General features: G+C 37.7%; 1 protein-coding gene across 1 annotated transcript in view; it reads left to right on the top strand.

Moving 5' to 3' along the window:
- Nucleotides 1-22,794, top strand: part of DPYD (dihydropyrimidine dehydrogenase) — a 926,643-nt gene that overhangs the window by 893,170 nt on the left and 10,679 nt on the right. The window contains exon 22 of the mRNA XM_023733350.1: nt 10,062-10,205. Within this exon, the coding sequence (XP_023589118.1) occupies nt 10,062-10,205 (144 nt within the window). The remainder of the gene's footprint in view (nt 1-10,061; nt 10,206-22,794) is intronic.

Below are 22,794 nucleotides of genomic sequence, written 5' to 3'. Positions count from 1 at the left end.
GTGTGTGTGTGTGTGTGTGTGTGTGTGTGTGTGTGTGTGTGTGTGTGTGTGTGTAATTCTAACTGGAGCCCTGGTGATGCAGTGGTTAAAATCCGGCTGCTAACCAAAAGATGGGCAGTTCAAATCCGTCAGCTGCTCCTTGGAAACTCTATGGGGCAGTTCTGCTCTGTGCTATAGGGCTGGTATGAGTCAAAGTAGACTTGACAGCAATGGATTTTACATATAATTTTACTTCCTTGGTAATTTATGCCTGCCATCAGTTATATCCACTTCTAATGTTTGTGTGGTTAATTTTGTGTAGAATGTGTCTCAGCTGAGTTTGTAACTAGACATCAAACTTCATAAAGATATTTACAGTTTAGTGTGTGTGGTGATGTCTATTAATTTCTCAATTTACACAGATTGTAATAACTTTCATTTTTAATTATTTTTATATCTATTATCTACACAGATTTCATTATTTAATAATGAACTAAAATAGCTGTGATGTCTATAGTTGTGCCTTTCACTAATGAACCTCAAAACACTGTGTGAACTCATGCCAACCATGGGTAATACACTGTTCATATTATCCGTATTTTGCAGCTTAAGTAGACTCAGAATGTTCTATAGTTAAATAGGGGGAAAAGAGTTCTAATTTTTGACTCAATGCAATGTTACATCCACAGGCTATGAGGTGCCACCTGGGCGTAGACCTTAAGGATTTCTAACTGTGAATTTGAAAACAAAACTGAACATATCACTGGATGGGACCTGATAGACCATCTAGTCCAACCCCCTCATTTTACAGATGAGAAAACTGAGACTCAGAGTCACTACTCTGCCAAAGATTAGTGAACTAGCTGATAGCAAAGCTAAGATCAGAGCCCCATCTTCTAACTCTCAAGTGAGTACTTTTCCAACATGCCACATTGCCTCGCCCAGCAAGATGCCTCCCATGGGGCATTGCTTTTTGAGAATGAAGTATATTAAATTCACATTTGGCTGCTAGTCATTTTCTCAGCAGTTCTATGGTATTTCATTAACTTCTGCATGTAACTCTCTGGCCTTTCACCTGTATTAACTTGAGCTCATTAAACTTGAGGCCAGTAAGAAACAGGACTGAACTAACACAGATGTTTTGCTTGGTATGTGTTCAGCAATTTTTTTAATGGTGTCTACTGTGTGAAACATTTTTCCCTTCCCAGATTGCAGAATGAGAAAACTGGGAAGAATAGATGTCAAGAAATGGATTATGTGTGTAGTAGCTGTCTTCATAGCAATTAAAAATGTATTAAATACTTAACTTTTACGAAGCTTTGTGAGGACTACAAAGAAGTATGAACGACAGCATAGGACAGGATCTGGCATCTGGCGTTTGAACTCTGGATCTGCCATTTATTAATGGTGGAGATTGGAACAAGTCATTTGGCCTTTCTGAGCCACGGTCTTCTAATCAGTAAAACGAGGGCAGTAACAATATTCACTTCACAGGGTTGCAGTGAAGAAGAGAAAACGTACTCATGTGCTTTCACTTCACAGGGGTGCAGTGAAGAAGAGAAAATGTACTCATGTGCTTTGCAGAGGGCCGGGTGTATAGCAATGCTCGATAGGTATACTGATGTTGATGCAGATAATTATGATCATGATGATGCAGTTCTTTCCTTCAGTGAGCTTATACTAACCTCTCACTAAACTATTGTTGAGGAAGTTAATTCTCCCCATATCCCCTTCAACCACTTCATCACTAGTACACAATACAAGCAAGGGTCCTCCAGAGTGCAAGCAAAGAAAAACAAATTCTATTTCACCCCTCCCAAGTTCTCCACCAATCCTGTTTTATGTGAATTTTGACTAAGAGGGAACTCTTCTCCAGTTCACGGCCTACGCAGCCACAAGTTAACACAAGTTCCTACGTAATTTTGAAAATTGCTGGAGAGTCTGACTGAGTAGGGGATGGTGAGAGAACAGTGGTCATTTGAGAAAGATGAGGAAGAAGTAGAGATAGAGGTCTTCAGAGTAGGCTCTGTGTCAGAAGGAAAGAAAGCATGGGTGGTTTCAGGGCAGGCGGTACGGTCAGAGTAGCAGTGGCTGCAGCAGCAGCGGGCAGTGTGGGAGTGAAGATCAATGTTAGATTGTTGGAGTTGGGATGTGGAGTCAGTGTTGGTTCTCCTTTTTCCACAGTACCGTAGAATCTAAAAAAAATAAAATAAAATAACCTTACAGTCCATCTAGTTCACTTTCCTACTGCTGCTCAAATCCTATCACCAACATTTCAGAGCATTCTCTTTTTTCTACAACAGTCCTCCACCAACAACCCACCACAGGAATCTGATCATCTCACTCACATATTTATAAATATCGGGTGTCTTCTGACATCCTAAAGAGTAAAATCCAACCGCTTTGCCCGCATTTCAGGCTTTCTGTACATTTGCCAGCTTTATCCCCTACTGTACCCTGTGTGGAGCTCTGGGGGCACAGCGGTTAAGAGCTATGGAGAGCTGTGGCTGCTAACCAAAAGGTCAGCAGTTCAAATCCACCAGCTGCTCCTTGCAAACCCTATGGGGCAGTGCTACTCTGTCCTATAGGGTTGCTATGACTCGGAATCGACGGCAATGGGTTTGTTGGAACCCTGTGCACTTACGATATTTTAGCCATGTCAAAGTTAGCTAATCCTATAATTTCTCAAATTCATTCATTTACTCATCCATTCATCTTTCTTCCCCGCCAAGCACCACCCATTATCACCCCTTTTTATAATCTTTCATCAGTTTAAATTCCTCCTTCACTATAAAAAATCATTCTTAATCCTCTTAGTTGGAATTAATTGCTCATGGGATCTGGGTCACGTCAGACATGCATCTATGTGTCTACTGATACCATTCTTCCTTATAATTACCTGTGTAACTCCGATGACAGTTGAGGTCACCCAGTCTTGTCCTTCTGGAGATTGCTACAAAGTCCCCAGAGATTATTTTCTCTAAGTCACTTCAGGTCGTAAATTCTTGCTCTCACTGAATTCCAAATATCCCTCAAATCTTACCTCTTGTTTGTTTCTGTTCTTTCAAATACATGCCAACTCAACCCCGAAACTCAACCCTACGTGTCTGATTTTCTTGCATATTTCTCTCCAAGGCATATATGTGTAGGAGACTTTGTTACAAATCTAGGGGTCACAGAGGAGGATTTACAACTTTGTTACAAATCTAGGGGTCACAGAGGAGGATTTACATTGCAACAATTCAAACAGTTTAAAGTTAGGTATTAGCTCTCCCTGTTTATAAAAGTCCTTCAGCCATAATATCATCAGCCTCCACTCCATCTCCGTCCTTCTCTCTTTTGCTCTTTCCTCTGCTCTCTCCTTTCTTCTCTATTCTCCTTCTGCTCCAAAAGTCTTCTACATTTTTTATTCATTATTGGTCAGGCCATCTCTTTTTGTCTTGGTTTCCTCAAAATCATACCATCAGGACTACATCTCCCAAGCCCCATGCTAAAGGTACTGCTTTAAAACTTATTACATTAAGTAATGACAGTTTGTTTCTTTAGAGGAACCTGATATGAGTTATTTGAATAATATTTAAATATTAAAATAACACTTTTCTTACCCCAGATCCTTTGAATATGAGTTGCTCTTCCTCACAAGGCTAGAAGCTGCTTTTGGAAAGAACCATCTCGTATCATCTTTGTGGCCCCAGGCACCTGCACAGTGCTTGGCATAAATCAAGTCCTTACCGCCATCATCCTTTGCTGGCATTCCATTAATGTCAGATTTCTTGTCTTCATTAAAATTATTCCTAACACATATTCCAACTTCATCATTTCACAGCAAAACACGTTCTCCTTCATTTCAGAGAGGAGGCTCCTTACTGTACCTTACCAAACACCAAAGAGGGTTAGCAGTCTTCTGGCTCCCCAGCTCCTTTTCCAAAGTTTCACCCTCCTCCCTCTGGTGTTTCTTCCACCTGGAGAATTTTCTTCCCCTCTTCCTGACCCTCATGCTTCCCCTTTACTTCTGGCCAACTTACCTTCATCTCCTCCTTCAGAATTTAGCTCAGATGTCCTTCCCTCCAGACTGGGCTAGGTACACATTGTCATTGCTCTTGTAGCATACTGCGTCATCTCTACTCCAACCCTTGTCACAGGGCATTGCAATTGTTTATTAACTGGGGGCTCTTTAAGGTCAGAGATAATGTTTTATATATACATTTCAAGTGTCTGGCACGTCTTAAGTGTTTTTTAAATTTATGAATCATCACTATTGCTTAAGTATGTTATTTTTTTACATCATATAATTTTAATATTAAAAAAACCTATCTATATAGTTTAATTTCCTTTTGAAAATAATTGTTTGAGATTATTCAACATTGCAAACAACTAGCAGAATTTTGTAAATATATGCAAGATGTCCATTCATTCGTTTAGCTAAAAAAAATTGTAAATGCCAATTATGTGTCAGATCAAAATCAGCTTTCTAGGATCTCAAGTGGGGAAGATAGAGGCATAGGCTAATAGTGATAAGACAGTTCAGTTAGTGCAAGGATTGAAATATGCCCAGAAAGCTCTGGAGTACTGTGAGCTGAGTAGATGCTATGAAGACTCAGCTGAGACCAAGCAGCCAAATGGGCATGTATCCGGGAAGGGGCAAGGAGGGGGCATTCTAAGCAGAGAGGATACATAAGAAATCATGGAATTAAAAAAAATATGGTACACTATGTAACATAAGCAATTAAGGCTGATGGGAATAAATCAGCAGGCATGCATATTACAAATGTTATTGCATTTAATGCGTATACAAAAACTGTGAGTTAGATACTGTTATTTTCATTTAATTGATAAGCAAAATTAGTAGCAGAATGGTTAAGTAGTTTGCTGATAGTCATACATCTAATCAGTGCAAAACTGGGATTCTTATACATATTTGACTCCTAAGTCAGTAGCCTATCCATTATGCTAATGTTGGCTTTCTACTTTCACTATGAAGCATGATCATTGCTCTTGACTTATTTAGACATCAGACTGATCAAAAGTTGTATGCTTAAATTTGTCAGGTTAAAGTAAGTCATATTTCATTAATTTCAGAGATTTTGCATGTCTAACTCCAGTGTCCCAGTTTACACCATTGGACTCCACCTCCTATCCTAATAACATATAATATATAGATGGGCTTCCTCTTTCTGTCTTGTTTTTCTTTTCCTCTGTCCAAATTTAATAATATCGTGAAAAACTGCTTGCTGTTATATCAGTGGTTAAGAATTGCATACCAATTGCTCATGGGGACTATCTGAGTTTCTGAATCTAAGCCATCCTAAAGGTAATTTTTAAGTAAAAAATCAGGGTAAAATTTAAACAACTGATTACTCATAATTGGTGAGAGGAAAAGAGAAAAGTTGCTGAATTCAGACAGTACAGAACAGAAAAGAAACTCATCTTGATCTCCCATGCTACCTTGCATCATGCTGAGTGCATAGTGATTGAAATTTGTGTGTCAGTTTAGGAACTTAAATGGATTACTTCATTTAAACCTCACAATGACCCATTTAACAGGTGATGAAACAGACTAGGAGAACCCATGCTCCCAGCCATCATGCCACACTGCTCCCACATTTTAGATTTTACATATTCAATAAGTACTCCAATTGCCTTCTTACTTTTTTTTTTAAAGGTCAGCTCTTTGAAGCTTTATTTTCTTCATTTTTCTCTCCAATTGTTCGTCATTTGATCGAGTTCAGTTTTCCAAAGAATTTGGTATATCATGCCTTTAGATAGCCACAATAACTGGGTACACTTGATACACAATTCAGTCTGACACAAACTCTTAATGAATATCAAGAGATATTTATAAAATTACTAACAGTGATAAATGTACACGCACCTTACGGAAATTAGTCAACCTTTCACATAGCCCAGGACAGTTCTTGACCCAGAGTAAGCAGTCGGTGTTGTATTTGTTGAATAAATAGCAAAAGATGGATAAATAATGTAACTATGTCATATGTGGAGCCCTGGTGGTGCTGTGGTTAGGTGTTCAGCTGCTAACCAAAAGGTCGGCAGTTCAAATCCACCAGTCACTCCTTGGAAACCCTGTGGGCAGTTCTACTCTGTCCTGTGGGGTCGTTACGAGTCGGAACGGACTTGACAGCAACGGGTTTGGTTTTTTTATGTTGTATGTGGAACACGTCTTTTGAAAACATTTTTAAAACTCAACTTTTATATACTTGTGAAATACATATCCTTTATGTCTAATTTATCCTGCAGTCTTTCAGTGTACACACACAGACATACACACACGTTGCACTCGGTATAAACCTGAAATCCTTTTATCTTTTCACTTATTACCATTTAGATATCAAAGTAATTACTTCTCTTACTGTTATTGTTTCCAGTCAGATAAGAGAGTATGATTAGGAAAATAGAGTTGATCCATTACAGCACTACAGACCAGTCCTATTAACCAACTTGCTGCCATTCTCATAAAAATTATACAATTTAAACTGGAAGATATCCGTGCCTGTTTCTGTTAGGAACAAGAACCTTTTCTACTTCATAATATGCTCAATTACCTTTAGATTGATCCATGAATAAATTATAATCCAAACAGACTTCTTTACCTTAAAGATTTGCTGGCTTAAGGTATCATTGCTGATTCATTATGTTGTCACTTTTCTATCGGCAATGTAATGCTTTTTTTATCTGGAGAGAGACAGTTTTAGTGTGAGATACTGTTATCTTTAAATGAGTTGGATTTAGCTTTTCTGGTGAGAACAAATTCATCAATGATGTATCCTGGGAGAAACTATTGAAACAGAAATCACACCATTTCTGAACTTTGTTCAGTTCATCAGTTACAAAGCAGCTTTTGATAGTCCTAAAGAAATTTTTCCTTTGTTTAAGAAATATAGCATGACGCTCAAAACCTCTTGCTTTGAGTTACCACAGGCTACAACTTTTTCTGTGAGAAAATAATGAATGAAGAGGGAAAGCTCCTGCTGCTGGCTCTGTCAGGCTCTGCTGCTTCCCCTCCTGCAATAGGAAATCAATTAACTGTATGTTCAGGCAGAGATTTGAACTAACTGCTTTATTAATCACCACTGATTGCACATATACAGAGTGACCAACTATGCATTCATTTTCATCTTTCTTTGTTTTGTTTTGCTTGGCTTTGGTTTGATGTTTTGGGGCAAGATCATAACACAAATATATGCCTAAATGCAGTATGTGTAGAGGTGATTCTCTGGTGCCAGGAAGAATCGATCTTTTATATTTTCTGAAAACTTAATGTTCAGTACCTCAAAATCCTAAAGCCACTTTAGTGTATACACCAAAAAAAAAAAAAAAAACCCATTGCCATCGAGTCAATTTCGACTCAAGTGACCCTATAGAAGAGAGTAGCACTGCCCTACAGGGTTCCCAAGGAGTGGCTGGTGGACTTGAACTGCCAGCCTTTTGGTTAGGAGCCAAGCTCTTAACCACTATGCCACACTTAACTTTCTTATATTAATGTGGAAAACAAAATGCCATGACAGCCTTGAAGTTTTGCAAGCTAATACTCCACCTCAGCCTCTGGGATCTCCATAAGGCAGTGACGAACCCCACACAAATGGACTCTGATTCAGAGAAATACGTTGGAAGATTGAGGAAATGGTTGCTGATTTTTTTTTGTACTTTCAGTTTAAAGAAAATTTTGGCAACAATTTTCCCTTTATTTCACTGATTCTTCTGACCAATACTCAAAGAAAATCCTATAGCAATCTTTACATTAAATTAAGACTCTCCTCAGGACTAATTAAAAAAGATGAGCACATTAGAATTAGTGCACTGTTAGCCATAGAAAAGCTGCATACAAATTTATATACGGTAAATGTAGTCAACCACAGCAAAAAATTACAGAAGATACAAGGCCGTTAGATGCTTACCCAGACTGTATTCTGTTCAGCATCAAGGGAATTTCAAATAATAATAATTATTATTATAGCATCATGGTTTAAATTTAAGTACATTCTTTATCACTATTTGCATAAAAGAATCTTAATGGAAAAAGATTCCCCTCTGATCTGTGTTTAAAAGAATATAGATCAAAAAAGTTCTAAGAATGTGTTCTTTTTAACAGCCTTTACAAAACTCTTAGGTGGAACTAGATGGCATTGACTAAGTAAGACCCAATCAGGGAAACTCAGTAATGTTCAGATTGCCATGGAGCTTGCTAAGATGAGGGGTCTGCTAGAGTCAGAGGTCATGTATTTCAACACTTCCCCATTCTTTATAATCTTCAAGAATGTGAGATTAGGATTTTGGTGCCCCTGAAGTAGGAGAGGTATGGAGAGAGTGACATTCTGACAAGATTTATATCATGTGAACATGTGTTTGTCACCTTATGAGGTGTTATCTGGAACCCAGGGGCCTGTCTTTGGCAGCAGCTATAATCCTTAACACCTCATCTGCCCCAGGAAAAAAGTTATTTCATAAGAAAACTTTTCAAACAAGCATTACCTTTTCTATATTAAGAAGGCTTACATATTTGATAAGTATTGAAGATTTGTTTTATAATCTTATTTTATTTTTTAACAAGTCAATGTCACTTGTTTTACAGTAAAAACATACAAAATACTGTCTCTCCACTATGTCATAGCATATTACTGAAACCACTAAATATTGAAATTTAGGAAAGCATTAAGATATTGAGATGAAGTATATAGTTCTAGTTTAATTTGGTATTCATAACATTGTTTCCATTTGCTTGACTTGTTGACATAATTACAAATAATTGATAACAAGTAACAATCTTAGCTATTTCCAATAAATATGTTCTTTGCTAATATAAATTTACAGTTGCAGTTTGCAATTTGGCTTGATTGTGGAGCATGGATTCAATTTAGTTTACCTGCTCTACTGAGAACTCAAGAAGACCAGAAAACTCATTTTCCTGGGGGCATTACGCAACCTGGCAAGTGGAGGCCAGTGTTTTGAAACAAGGGTGATTTTTTACCGAAGTACTTGCTAGGTCAGAGATCAGGATGACCTTGGAGTGCTACAGTTTTCCAAATCTCCATCAGCTAGAAAAATGGACTTTATTCTGCAGGAGAGAGAGGGTATTTCTGCAGTCTTGTGAAGGAGACCTAGCCATTCCAGGTTACAGGCTGACACAAAACATTTGAAATTCAGTGGTGTCTGTCATCAGCAGCATGCGTCAGTAAAAGTGAAGATCAAAGGTTCTAGCAGAGGGAAGGACAAAGTGAAGAGGAAATAATTGCGGGATAATAAATGGTATGAGGGCATTTTTGTGTTAACTTGAAACCACTTAGCATTTTTCCATGACGCCCAGGTATCTTTCTAAATGAACTTAGCAAAGTACAAGTGAATAACCTTGAGATTTAAAGCTCCATAATGCGATTATGAATACTGATGGAGTTTATTTAAGCACTGTGATGTTTCCTCTGCTTTTTGGTTCTATTTTTGCCTTCTTCATGCAAAATAAAATTTGTTTTCCGTACAGGGAAATCAATATTTTGACCATGTTGTTTTTCAGCCATTCCAGTAAATTGCAGTCAGCACTAGTTACAATCTTTAAAGAGATGTAGTAAGAATTTGAACACAATAAAAGAGAGATACAGATTAGAACTTTGGCAAAGTACCTTTGCTATTGACAAAAGCATTTGTCAGGGACTATGGCTGTGTCTATATCGTGCTAAAACCCTGATGAAGGAAAAAAAAAAAGCATCAATAGGTTTCACCTTCTGTCTCCAGAAACCAAACAAATGGTTTAACTAATAGCTATTGTTTTCAGTGAATGGATTTGGTTTACTGTTGTGAGCTCTATTCCATTTAGGAATGCATTTTAATTAACATTTGTATATTTAATACATACATATTTGGTAAAGATATCGGGCTCTTCCGTTCTTTTTAATAATTAATGGAATCTGATACCTTGAAGACTAGTGGCCCAAGAATAAATGAGGACCTTGTCACAGTATACTTGAAAAAATCTCACAACACATTATCATAAATATTGATAATATTTATATACTTACGTCTTCATATTACTTTCTGAGCTAATACGATTTCTTATTTGTGTGTTTTCCTTTTAGAAACTGCCAAGTTTTGGACCTTATCTTGAGCAGCGCAAGAAAATCATAGCAGAGAACAAGATTAAACTAAAGGAGCAAAATGTAGCTTTTTCACCACTTGAGAGAAACTACTTTATTCCCCAAAAGCCTATTCCTGCAATCAAGGTAAAAATTAAGCCAAATATATATGTCACGGAGCTCTGGTGGTATAGTGGTTAAGTGCTACGGCTGCTAACCAAAAGTTCAGCAGTTCAAATCCACCAGCCGCTCCTTGGAAACCCTATGGGGCAGTTCTATTCTGTCCTATAGGGTCACTATGAGTTGGAATCAACTCAATGGTAACAGGTTTGGTTTTCTTTTTACTGTTGAAATGTACATAGTTTAAATGGTTATTTACGATTTAATTTTATCACTGTCTTAGAAACATACTGAAAGTTTAAAAACTTCTGACTATAGTGGAAAATATATTAGATTATAGGATGATCTCTGTTATTTGTATATTTTAGACTTTTTAGAACATTGTTAAATATGCTTTCCATAGAAATTTGCAATGTATTAAATGTGTCAGGAAATATTAAGGTGAATCCTTCGTATTCTCATAGTCATTTAAAAATTATTGTAATCCCAAATTAATTCCAAGGAATCTCATATTAGTCATTCAATACAACTAAACGATCAAGATACAATATGTACAGGCAGTGATGATACCTTAGATTTTTGGGCAAACTTTCTCTGGTTTGGCCTCTGGAAACCCTATAACTTTGGCTCTCAGGAGGTTATTTTTCTGGGTAATAGCAAAAAATATCAAGAGGAAATTGTGTGTGTATTACCTTTTTTATTAAACTTTTCATTTATAGATAATAGTTGATTCATATGCAGTTATAAGAAATACTATGGAGGGGTCTCATGTACCCTTTGCCCAGATTTTTGCCAACGGCAACAATTTGCAAAACTATACAGTACAGTATCACAACCAGGAAGGATATCTACACAGATACTATCTACTGGTCCTATTTAGATTTCCCCAGCTTTACTTCTATTTGTGTGTGTGTGTGTGTGTGTGTGTGTGTGTGTGTGTGTGTGTATTTGGTTCTATGTAATTTTATCACATGTAGTTTCATATATCCACCACCACAATTAAGATACAGAATAGTTCCATCACCATATGAATCCCTCATATTGCCCTTTTACAGCCAAGTCCACCCCCTTCCCCCATGGAATTGTTTTAAAGCTCTCATAGTGGGGGTGGGGAAAAAAACAGTTGCTATCATGTCGATTCCAACTCACAGAGTCATCATGTGTGTCAGAGTAGAACTGTCCTCCATAGGGTTTTCAAAGGCTAATTTTTCGGAACTAGATCACTGGGTCTTTCTTCTGAGGTGCCTTTGGGTAGAGTCGAACCTCCAACCTTTCAGTTAGTAGCCGAGCGCATCAACCATTTGCACCACCCAGGGACTCCCAACTGGCTGATAGTCTCTCTGAAATCACCATTACTGAAATGAGGTTTGCAGTTACTGAAATTTATCCTTCTCTATTTGGTGACCATATACTACATCTCCATCTTCTGTTTTAAGCATCAACTAGATTGAACTCTCAAGTGCTCACAGGTGGACCTCATTTGAATTTATCTCTAGCAGTCAAATGAGGATTGGAATCCTGAAGAATTTCCTCTACCTATAAGGAAAAAAAATGTGTCCTGTGCTGAAAAGAGTGAAGTTTAGACTTACTGTGGAAAAATGTAAGTGATGCAGAGTTCCGAAAGTAAAAATGAAAGGGGCTGACCACAGGTTCCACCCACACTTCAATGCCATAATTCCAAATAAAGTGAACACTGGCAACTAACTTCTAACAGCCTAATAGCCCCCAAATAGTCTCTTGAGCTATTTCCCTTAAATTATTTTTGTGCTACTAAAAGGATGAACTGCTCACTCGCAGGAAAGAGGAAGCGAGATCCTACAGGCCATCACAAGACTTTTTTCCCCATGTTTGCCTAAGGTTATTATATGATTTGGTTAAGTGAGAATTCTTCCAGTTCTGTCTCTCTTCTTAGTTAATTTGAATTAAATGTAAAATCTTCATCTCTAGAAGTCTTGTCCTTCTACATAAAAATTTCAAAAGAAATGTATTATTTATATATTTAATTTAAAAAGTGCAAGATGATTTTAAAAGCATTTTGCCCTTTTTTAGTCCCCGAGTCTTTCTGTCAATAACCTAGAAGTAAAACAAAAATAGAACAAACAAAATACCTACTCTAGTTGAAGTAAAGTTGGTAGATCACTAATCCAAATGAAATATCCAACACAGCAGAAATTGAATACACCAAAGAAATGTGAAGTCAGGAAACAAAGATTTTTAAAAGTATTAAGGAAGGATATGGAGTCTTATTAAAAATAGAGCAGTTTTATATTCCTCTCCTAAAATGTCTTACTCTAGAAATTATTCATATTGAAGTACCCTTGGTGCTATATGTTACATAAGCCACAGAACATTGTAATTACCATCTTCACAGCATCTGTCATGGATTGAATTATGTCCCCCCAAAAATGTGTATATCAGTTTGTCTGGGCCATGATTCCTGGCACCGTGTGATTTTCCTATATGTTGTAAATCTGCCTCTTTGATGTTAATGAGGGAGGATGGGTGGCAGTTGTGTTAGTAAGGCAGGACTGGATCTACAAGACTGGACTTGTCCTGAGGCAATCTCTTGAGATGTAAAAGAGAGAAGTGAGCAGTGACACAGGGGGACCTCATACCATCAAGAAAGGAGTGCCAGGAGCAGAGCGCATCCTTTGGACTGGGGTCCTGAGCCAAGAAGCTCCTAGTCCAGAGGAACACTGATCAGAAGGCCAACAGAGAGAAAGAGCCTTCCCCTGGAGCTGATGCCCTGAATTTGGACTTTCAGCCTACCTTACTGTGAAGAAATAAATTTCTCTTTGTTAAAGCCATCCACTTGTGGTATTTCTGTTATAGTAGCACTAGATAACTAAGACAGCATCTAAAGACCACATCAGTGTCAACACATTAAGGGGGCTGATGTTGGAGATTTTTCTGAAGTCCGTGGCTTTTCCACTACCTTGACCTTCTCCTAGGGATATCCATACCCATTCCATTCACTGTCATTCCTAGGAAGATAGCTGATAATGTTGTGTATGCGGTTGTTCGTTTGTTTTTGATTTTTTCAGTGTGGAGAAGAGGAAGTATTTTTATTTGTTGTAAGTACAATTATGTCTTTGAACAATGAGAAATTAATTTTTTTTAATAGCAAATGTCTGTTCACGTCATCTTACCTTCTATAAGGCTTTATATAGAATGGAAGCGAGGATGTGTTTTAGAGGAAAAAGAAAGGTGTAGGGCTCTGTTCTTGTCCTCTGGAGACAGTTATGGGTGCATTTTGGCTTCAGATGACACTTACTCTCTAGAGTCACAGTTTTACCAATAGTGAGCTATGAAACTATATTATATATTCCCTCATCTTCCTATTTTCATGTTTGTTTTTATTATAATGTTAAAAGCACAAAGATTTATATAAATATTACGTATAATTGTACACCTCCAAAGAAACTCCTTTTCAACTGATTGGCTGCTCATAGCAGATCTCATCATGGAAGTGATTACATTATATCAGATCTCATTGTGGAGGTGATTACATCATTACATAACTGCCAAACTATATGATAACTGCCAAGCCACTGAGAATCATGGCCCAGCCAAGTTGACACACAACCTTAACCATCACACATAGTATTCCTTAGTATGTACATATCATTATTACTTTTAAATTACCTATTGTTAAACCTTTAAGTTTTTTCCAGAATTTTATACAAATAATGCTATTATAACTATTTCTGTACAAAAATCTTTGTGTAGACCTCTTATAATTTTTTGAAGAGAAATCACAAGTAGTGAAATTTTAGTAGTGAATGTTGTTACTTATTGCCAAATTATTCTCCAGGAAGAGTGTGCAAATTTACATTCCTCCCAAAAATGTAAAGAGCCCATTTTCTTAGACTGTCATCAACAATGAATTTGTTTTTAATTTTTGCCAGTGTAACAGTCAAAGAGAATTTTTTCTTTAACTTTGACTGTCTAAATACTAGTGAGATCAGCACGTTTTTATCTATTTTTCTTGATCTTTGTATTTCTTCTTTTGTGAATTTGCTGTTCACTTGACTAATTTTTTTGTTGGAGTATTTATCTTTGTCTTACAAATTTTTTGTAAATGTTTTATATATTTTAAAAATAATAGCACTCAAGTATGTTTCAAATATATTTTTCTAAGATTGCAATTTCTCTCACAGTTTGTATTATGGTAAGTTTATATATGTATGTACAGAAGTTTTAATTTTATGTAATCACATCTGGCGAAAGTTTATTTTGTGATTTCTTTCTTTGTTTGCATAGTTTAGCCTTCTTTACCATCACATCATATAAATATTCACCCCAATCTAGTTCTTTTATGGTTTTAATTTTTACTTTTAACTACTTAATTAATTTAAAATTTGTTTTGCTCTAAAATATCAGGTATGGTAATAACCTTTTTTCCCAAATAAACAACAATCCCAATACCCTAATATTTGCTTTTTAAAGAGGTTTTTTTCTGTCTCTCAAACTACTGTTCTATGACAAAAATTTACCATAAATTTCATCACTTACTTTACACTCAAATTTGTAACCTTTCAAAATTTGCTAAAACTTCAAGGGCAAGAACTTTCTTGTGAACCAGAAATGGATTAGACAAGGTTCTAATAAAGATAGACAATTTCTAAAAAGAAAATTTCTAGGAAAGTTTTATGCCTTGAGTAACTCTTGATTCAAGAAGGAAGAGTTAAAAAAAAAAACTTTACAAATAAAAATTTCTAATAAAATCCAAAATTCTTGGTGCTAAATCCCTAACTTTAAACTGAGATCTAAGATACTACTTTAACACTTCCGTAAAGACAAAGATGTTTCTTGTATTACAAGGCTGATTCCTTGCTTTGAAATATACTTAATATACCCCTTCTTCTCCTTGATATTATCCAGATAGAAAAGGTAAGGGGAAAGTGGTCTTTGTAGGAGGGTGATGAGTTCAAGGGGCAGGAAGCAGCTTCATATGACAGGAGCTGACGTGCAGGTTGGGAAGCATTAAGAGAACAGGGTGAAGAAAGAATGTGATGTTGGTGTCTGTGTTCATCTGTGCATCTTTCATCTCCCTTTATGATTCATCTAAACTTTTCCTATGTGATGACTCACAACTATTCTCCATTCCAAACCTCTTTTCTGCACTTCAGACCTGTGTCATCCACTATCATCTAGATACCTCCAACTGGACAGTGTAAACAGGGAACCCAAAGGCCAAGATCACACTGAAGACTAAACTGATTATCCTTCCTTCTAAACTTTATCCCTCATCAATGAACAGCACCCCCATTCACCCTCTTACCATGTCAGAAACCTGAAATTCAGCCAGCTTCCATCCTATTACTCATCTTATTTATCCGTCAGTCACCAATGTCTATCATTTTTGTCTCTTATGTCTCCCTCCTCTTCTGTTCTGCCCTACTGCTGAGGCCTTAGTGCAGTTCTTTACATGTTCTCTGCTGCAATTCTGAAACATTCTACCAACCAGTCTCCTTTCTTTTGTCATTCTTATCTAATCCGTCTTACAACTATTATGGTATATTCTGTTAAAAATTCAGATCTGATTATTTCACCCTCTTGCTTAAATGTCTCCCATCATAACTATGGCCTTAAGGTAAACTTCTTAGCATTACGTTCAGGTCCCTCATATTTTAGCTTATCTTGGCCTAGGTAGTTTCACTGAAATGGTGAAAAGTAGAACTACCAAATCCTGTTGACGTCGAGTCAATTCCGACTCATAGCGACTCTATAGAACAGAGTGGAGGTGCCCCACAGGGTTTCCAAGGCTGTAAATATCTTTGTGGAAGCAGACTGCCACATTTTTCTCCCGCAAGTAGAATCCAAAAAAAAAAAAACCATTGGCATCGAGTCCATTCCTACCCATAGGGACCCTAAAGAAGAATCCAGGAAGTGGTAAATTAAAGAATGAATAAAGGTTGGGAAAGTAACAACACTGTGTGTGGACTACTCTGTCTGCAAATTGAGAAAGATCAAAAAGAAAGTGATAAGAAGGGGGAATGGAGTAGAGGGTTTATGTTAAAATAATCTGGGCTTGAGTGTGTTTATATTGTAGTAGAGAAGAATAGCTGCAACTGCCAGAAAGGGCGTGATTAATCAAGCTAGGCCCTTGGAAAATGTCATGCATTGAATTTTGTCCCCCAAAAAATGTGTGTATCAGTTTGACTGGGCCATGATTCCTGGTATTGTGTGATTTTCCGATGTGTTGTAAATCCTGCCTCTATGATGTTAATGAGGGAGGATGGGTGGCAGTTGTGTTAGTAAGGCAGGACTCAGTCTACAAGATTGGATTGTATCCTGAGGCAATCTCTTGAGATATAAAAGGGAGAAGTGAGCAGAGAGACGGGGGACCTCATACCACCAAGAAAGCAGTGCCAGGAGCAAAGCATGTCCTTTGGACCTGGGTCCCTGCGTGGAGAAGCTCCTAGTCTGGGGGAACACTGATGAGAAGAAGGCCGACAGAGAGAGAAAGCCTTCCGCTGGAGCTGACACCCTAAATTTGAACTTTTAGCCTACTTTACTGTGAAGAAATAAATTTCTGTTTGTTAAAGCCATCCACTTGTGGTATTTCTGTTGTAGCAGCACTAGATGACTAAGACAGCAAATAGGAAAGAATTGGAGTCCAGACCATACATAAAATCATCTTGGATAAGAGGAGGGACACCTCTTATGATTTTCTACCTAATACTTACTATATGCACTTAATGAAGCTGATTTTGGATTTACCAGTGTCATTTTAATCAGCAGCAATGTTTAAAAAAAGTGACCATAAAAATGTCTTATCTAAATAAAATTGGATTTAAAATTTTAAATAAATTCAGTTAAAAATATAAGTGAAAATTAAATTTAAAAGTTATTTCCTTTACCACAACACATAACAAAGTTGGTAAAATTTTAGCAGATTACGGTAATAAGAGAAGAGCGTCCTGGATTAAGCATGTGATTACTCTATCACACTGCCTGGATTCAAATTATGGCACTGCCATTTAGTAACTGTGTATACTTGCCTCAGTTAACTAATCTGTAAACTGGAAATAATAAAAACATTATTAGAGAAAGCGTTTTTACACGGTGCCTGAACCAAGTAAGTCCTAAATAAGTGTTACCTACTTTTATTAAGGAGGAACGGACAAATTGACAGAGATAAGAGGTTAAGGTGGCTGTCCATTTTCATTTTATCCAATAACATGAAATTAGGAATTCATAAAGCTCTAGAGGATTTGAAGGAGCCCACTTATTTTCCAGGAAATCTTTATTGCTACCATGAGGTAACCAGTGTGTATCTATCTACATTGTTGTTGTCGTTAGGTGGTGTGGAGTTGGTTTTCGACTCATAGAGACCCCATGTGACAGAGTAGAACTGCTCCATAGGGTTTTCTTGGCTGTAATCTTTACGGAAGCAGATCACTAGCTCTTTCTCCTGCGGAGCCACTGGGTGAGTTCAAGCCACCAAACTTTCAGTTAGCAGCCAAGTGCTTAACCATTGAGATACCAGGGCTCATTGTATCTACCTGTATAGTACAATCAATAGAACAGGCACAGCCTCTGTCCTCATAAAGCATACAGAATATAGCAAGAGGCAGGTATTATAAAGGGATTACACTAATAATTATAAAATTGTATATATGATGTGAGCTAATAGAAAAAATACAGGATGTATGAAGACTCTTTCACAGTCATGCCTAATTTAGATTGAAGACACCAAGGAAGGCCTCCCTAGGAAGTGACATTTAAGGAGTACCATGAGTCAGAATCGACTTGCCAACACACAACAAAAACAAAAACAACATGGACTAGGTAGGGGCATTGTTGATTTAGTGGTAGAATTCTCACCTTCCATGCAGGAGACCCAGGTTTAATTCCCAGCCAATGCACCTCATGCATAGCCACTACCCATCTGTCATTGAAGGCTTGTGTGTTGCTATGATGCTGAACAGGTTTCAGCGAAGCTTTTAGACTAAGATGGACTAGGAAGAAAGGCCTGGTGATCTACTTCCAAAAATCAGCCATTGAACACCCTATGGATCACAATGATCTAATCTGCAACAGATAATGGGGATGGAACAGGACTGTGAGTTGGGGGTAACTCCAAGGAAACTAACAACAACAAACAGGCTAGACTAGGTAGGGATTAGAAAGGTAAGGGGAAGAAGGAATGCTTCAGGTGAGCCGTACTGAGATACTAGACTTGGGGAGTAGCCATGGTGATAGAGAAAGAGTCAGAGATGAAATTGATAAAGTCTTGTTAGTTTTATCTCCAAGACTTAACAGTTCTCATTTTATATTGAGGGTCAAGGGATAGTGAGGAGTTGAGAACAAAGAGACTAAGATGATTCCATTTTTGATCATCTAACTGAGATAAAGTAAGAGAGACTGAATCAGGGTTTTATTCTTATTGTTTTTTTAGCCTGATGGGTTTTATTTATTTATTTTTGGTATGAGATTTAAAAAATTTTAGATTTGAGCATACTGAAATCGATTGACCCAAGGGAAGTGCTGGAAGATATAAAGGAAAGAGAACGGATGTTTTTGACTGCCTACTGTATGCCAGACACAAGATAGAAGCTTCACATGTATTTTCTTATTTCTTTTAACCTAATACTTTATGATAGAGTAAGTTCTGGGAAAGCAAATGAGAAGAAATAATCAAGGAAATAGGAGAAGAACCAGAAAAAAATGATGGTGTTGGGAAACTGAAACAGGCAGAAATCTCACAAATGAGGAGGTGTCCCAGAGAGTCAGAAAGCACCCACCATTTTGGCAGCACATCTTGCATCATTTCATTTTGTCTTTCACATCTAACCAGTGACATTCTGAACCTTCAGTTGGCAGCAATTGTCATGTTCATCCATACATCCATGTCTTTATACATTCACTCAACAACTATTAATGACCACCCACTGTGTTCTAATTGTTACAGTCACTAGTGATTCAGTAGTGAACAAAACAAAATTCCAGCTCTTTAGGAGCTTACATTTTAGCAGGGAGAAACAGACAATAAACACATACATAATACGTCAGATGGTGACAAGTATTATGGAGAAAATAAAGCAAGGTTAGGAGAATAGGAATTGCTAGAGAGGCTGGTCAGGGAACACCTGCCTGATTAAATGGCATTTGAGTAAACACCTAAAAAAGGGAGGGAGTGAATAATGTGGCTATTTAGGGGAAGACCTTCCGTTCAGAGGGAACAGAAAGTGCAAAGACTCTGAGATGAGAAAGTCCCAGTCAGGAAACCAAGGAAGGCTTTTTGTAAGGAAGAGTGATATGATCTGACTTAATTTTTCAAAGGATCATTCTGGCTGTGGTGTTGATACAAGACCCTAGAGGGGCAAGGGCAGAAGCAGGGAGACCAGTTAGAAGGCTATTGTAACAATCCAGAAGAGAAATTGGCAGGAGAGAGAATAAATACTAGATAATGTCAGAAAGGCCCCAATTCTATTGTTTTAAATGAAATGATGTGGGCAAAAGCGTTGTATACAGCACAGTTCTATTCAGATGTAAAGAGCCACAGTTATTGTCATTTTCATAATGAGTCCCCTGCCCTTTTGCCCATTATTTCAGACCCCATCTGGATAATCTGGCTGTGTGGCTGTTCAGTCACCATTGAATTAAACAGCTACGTTCCCTTTAAGAGTCATTTTCTCTCTGCATGTGCATCAGGGATTGTATCTCACCCTCTTTTTTTTCTCCCCCTAGCACACATACCCAGGCACGCTACGTACTTCTCTCTGCTGCTTCTTTATTACTTTTGTGATTTTCTCTACAGAGTTTCTTCTGTTCCTGACATACCATTTTTCCTCTTTCCCTTTTTCCTGGAGGGCCTGGGTTATCTGTTTTCATGCTTAATATTTTCCATGTCCACCCATCTGTTTATTTTAGCTTGTTTCTTCCCTCCTCTCTGCTGGCCTCTTTATGGATCCCTCTGTTCAATAGTTTAAACTCCATGACGCTGCTCTGTTTATCCTCTCTGCTAGCACAGTATATTATTCCCCATCTGCTATAAAAAGAGCCCTAGTGCCCCACAAACTTAACTAAGCCCCTCGTGTTTAAACAGGTTTTTCAGTGATGCATTCAAGTTTCTAATCTACCACATCTTCCCTGGTTATGAATGTGACAATATTATTTCTAAGCAGGCCATGCTCAATAGATCTCATCTTTTGTTCTTTTTTCCCTTTCAGATGCCTCAAATATGATTTAATGGTCTATGGCTTCAGAAGTAGGCAGTTTCAATATCAGTCAATTAGCAAGTGTTACAGAGTATTTGCTATGTGAACAGCAGTGTGCTAAGGACTGTGGGAGATTCCAAAGACATACAAGACATGGTCCAAGGCTCAGGGATTCTTGCAATCTCGATGGAGTTGTAGTGCTCATATATATTTATTATGCACTCACTGCAATCCAGAAATTGTGCTAGAAACTAGGCATATATCATGAATTAAAAAAGAAAGAAAGAAGGGAAGAAATCTATCCTTATGGAGCTCATAGTCTAGCAGGGGAAAGAGACACGGTTAGAAATTATTTACAGTTCAATCAAATATGTACAAAATGCTTTGGGAACACAGAGGAGTGAAAGGGATTAGTTCTGCCTCGAGTAATTATGGAACACTTCACGGAGATGGTGATATTTAAAATGGAGTTTAATAAATTAGTGTTAATTAAGCAGAGAATTAATAATAAAAGCTAATATTTATCAAGTACTCACGAGGTGCCAGGGTTCCAGGCACTATTCTATGTGCTTGTGAATTAACTCATGTAATCCTCACAATAACCCTATAAGAAACTCCAATTATTCCTATTTTATTGATTAATAAATTGACAAACAGAGAGATTAAATAACTTGCCCAAGGTCACACAGCTAGGAAGGTATCTAAGCCAATATTTGATTCTAAAATCTGGCTCCAGAACCTGGGCCTTTAAGCGGTGTCCTCTGCTGTCTCTCACTGAGAAGAGGGGGAATAAATAAAAAAGAAAAGATTGAAGTTGTCAAGGATTTCATTTTACTTGGATCCACAATCAATGCTCATGGAAGCAACAGTCAAGGAATCAAACTTTTTGCATTGGGCAAATCTGCTACAAGTGTTAAAAAGCAAAGATGTCACTTTAAGGACTAAGGTGTGCCTGACCCAAGCCATGGTGTTTGCAATCGCCTCATATGCATGCAAAAGCTGGGTAATGAATAAGGAAGACCGAAGAAGAATTGATGACTTTGAAATATGGTGCTGGTGAAAAATATTGAGTGTACCATGGATTGCCAGAAGAACGAACAAATCTGTCTTGGAAGAAGTACAGCCAGAATGCTCCTTAGAAGCAAGGATGCTGAGATTTTGTCTCACATACTTTGGACACGTTATTAGGAGGGATCAGTCCCTGGAGAAGGACATCATGCTTGGTAAAGTAGGGGGTCATCGAAAAAGAGGAAGACCCTCAACAAGATGGATTGACACAGTGGCTGCAACAATGGGCTCAAGCATAACAACGATCGTGAGGATGGCGCAGGACCGGGCAATGTTTCATTCTGTCGTACATAGGGTCACTATAAATCAAAACTGATTTGATGGTACACAACAACAACAAACTTTGCAAGCATGAAGTTCAAGCATACTTGGAATAGCATGCAACCATAGGACCTTCAATTCAATACGCAATCTCTGATTCTATCAGAGAGTGGCGTCAAAGTGATAAACTTCATGTTAAACTTATTCTTTTGTTCAATACTGCTTCAGAAAAAGAAGAGAACTGAAAAGCAATAGTGCTATAATTTCAGTTTTTTTAATAAATCTTAATTTAACAAGAGGTGTAAAAGGTACATATTGTTTGAATTGCTAAGAATTTCAGCTAGAGCATTCAAGAACCAAACCTGTTGCCGTCAAGGTGATTCTGACTCATAGTGACCCTATAGGACAGACTAGAACTACCCCATAGAGCTTTCAGGTAGTGGCTGGTGGATTTGAACTGCCTACCTTTTGTTTACCATCCAAGCTGTTAACCACTGCGCCACCAGGGCTCCAGCATTCAAGAGTGGTTAGCATTCCCAGTATTACGCTATGACTACGGAGTCCTTGAAAACCAGAAGTCTTTGTGAGCCAACATGCTATCCAGCTTCTCCTTGCCTTCTTGGAAGCTGGAGAATGCAGGATATCTCAATCCTATGCCAGGGAATAGTGCAGGGACCACGGTGACAGCTGGCATCCAGTCGAGAGCCTCTTTATCACTCCCACATGTTGATTTCAATTTAGTAATGGCATAGCACTTACAATGCATACTGGAATATTTTGAAGCTCCAATTATGTGAAGGAATCAGAAAGAAAAGAATTCTGAAGGATGAAGAAGGCAATCATAAACAGTGCCAGAAGTCTGAAAGGGAAGAATAAGATAAACAAAAAGAGACCTCGTCCCTGCAGTAGGTATGCAGGTCTCCTTCTAAAAGATGAACCAGGACATTCTGAAGAAGTTCCTGATAGAGAAAAGACACCAGGAGCCACCTTCAGGAGGAGATAGTTTTGTCCCCTTGCTGTGGAGAACTGAAGTGACAGTGTGCACATTTGGCCTCGCTAAATGAAAAACGTGCTTTATTCCCAGGCAGCATATAACAGAGACTTGTGTCTGCCAAGAC

Source organism: Trichechus manatus, unplaced genomic scaffold (genome assembly GCF_000243295.1).
Source record: "Trichechus manatus latirostris isolate Lorelei unplaced genomic scaffold, TriManLat1.0 scaffold00058, whole genome shotgun sequence".
NCBI classification, from domain to species: domain Eukaryota; kingdom Metazoa; phylum Chordata; class Mammalia; order Sirenia; family Trichechidae; genus Trichechus; species Trichechus manatus.
The sequence above is the reverse complement of the archived record's forward strand: the minus strand, read 5'-3'. Positions and strand labels throughout refer to the sequence as shown.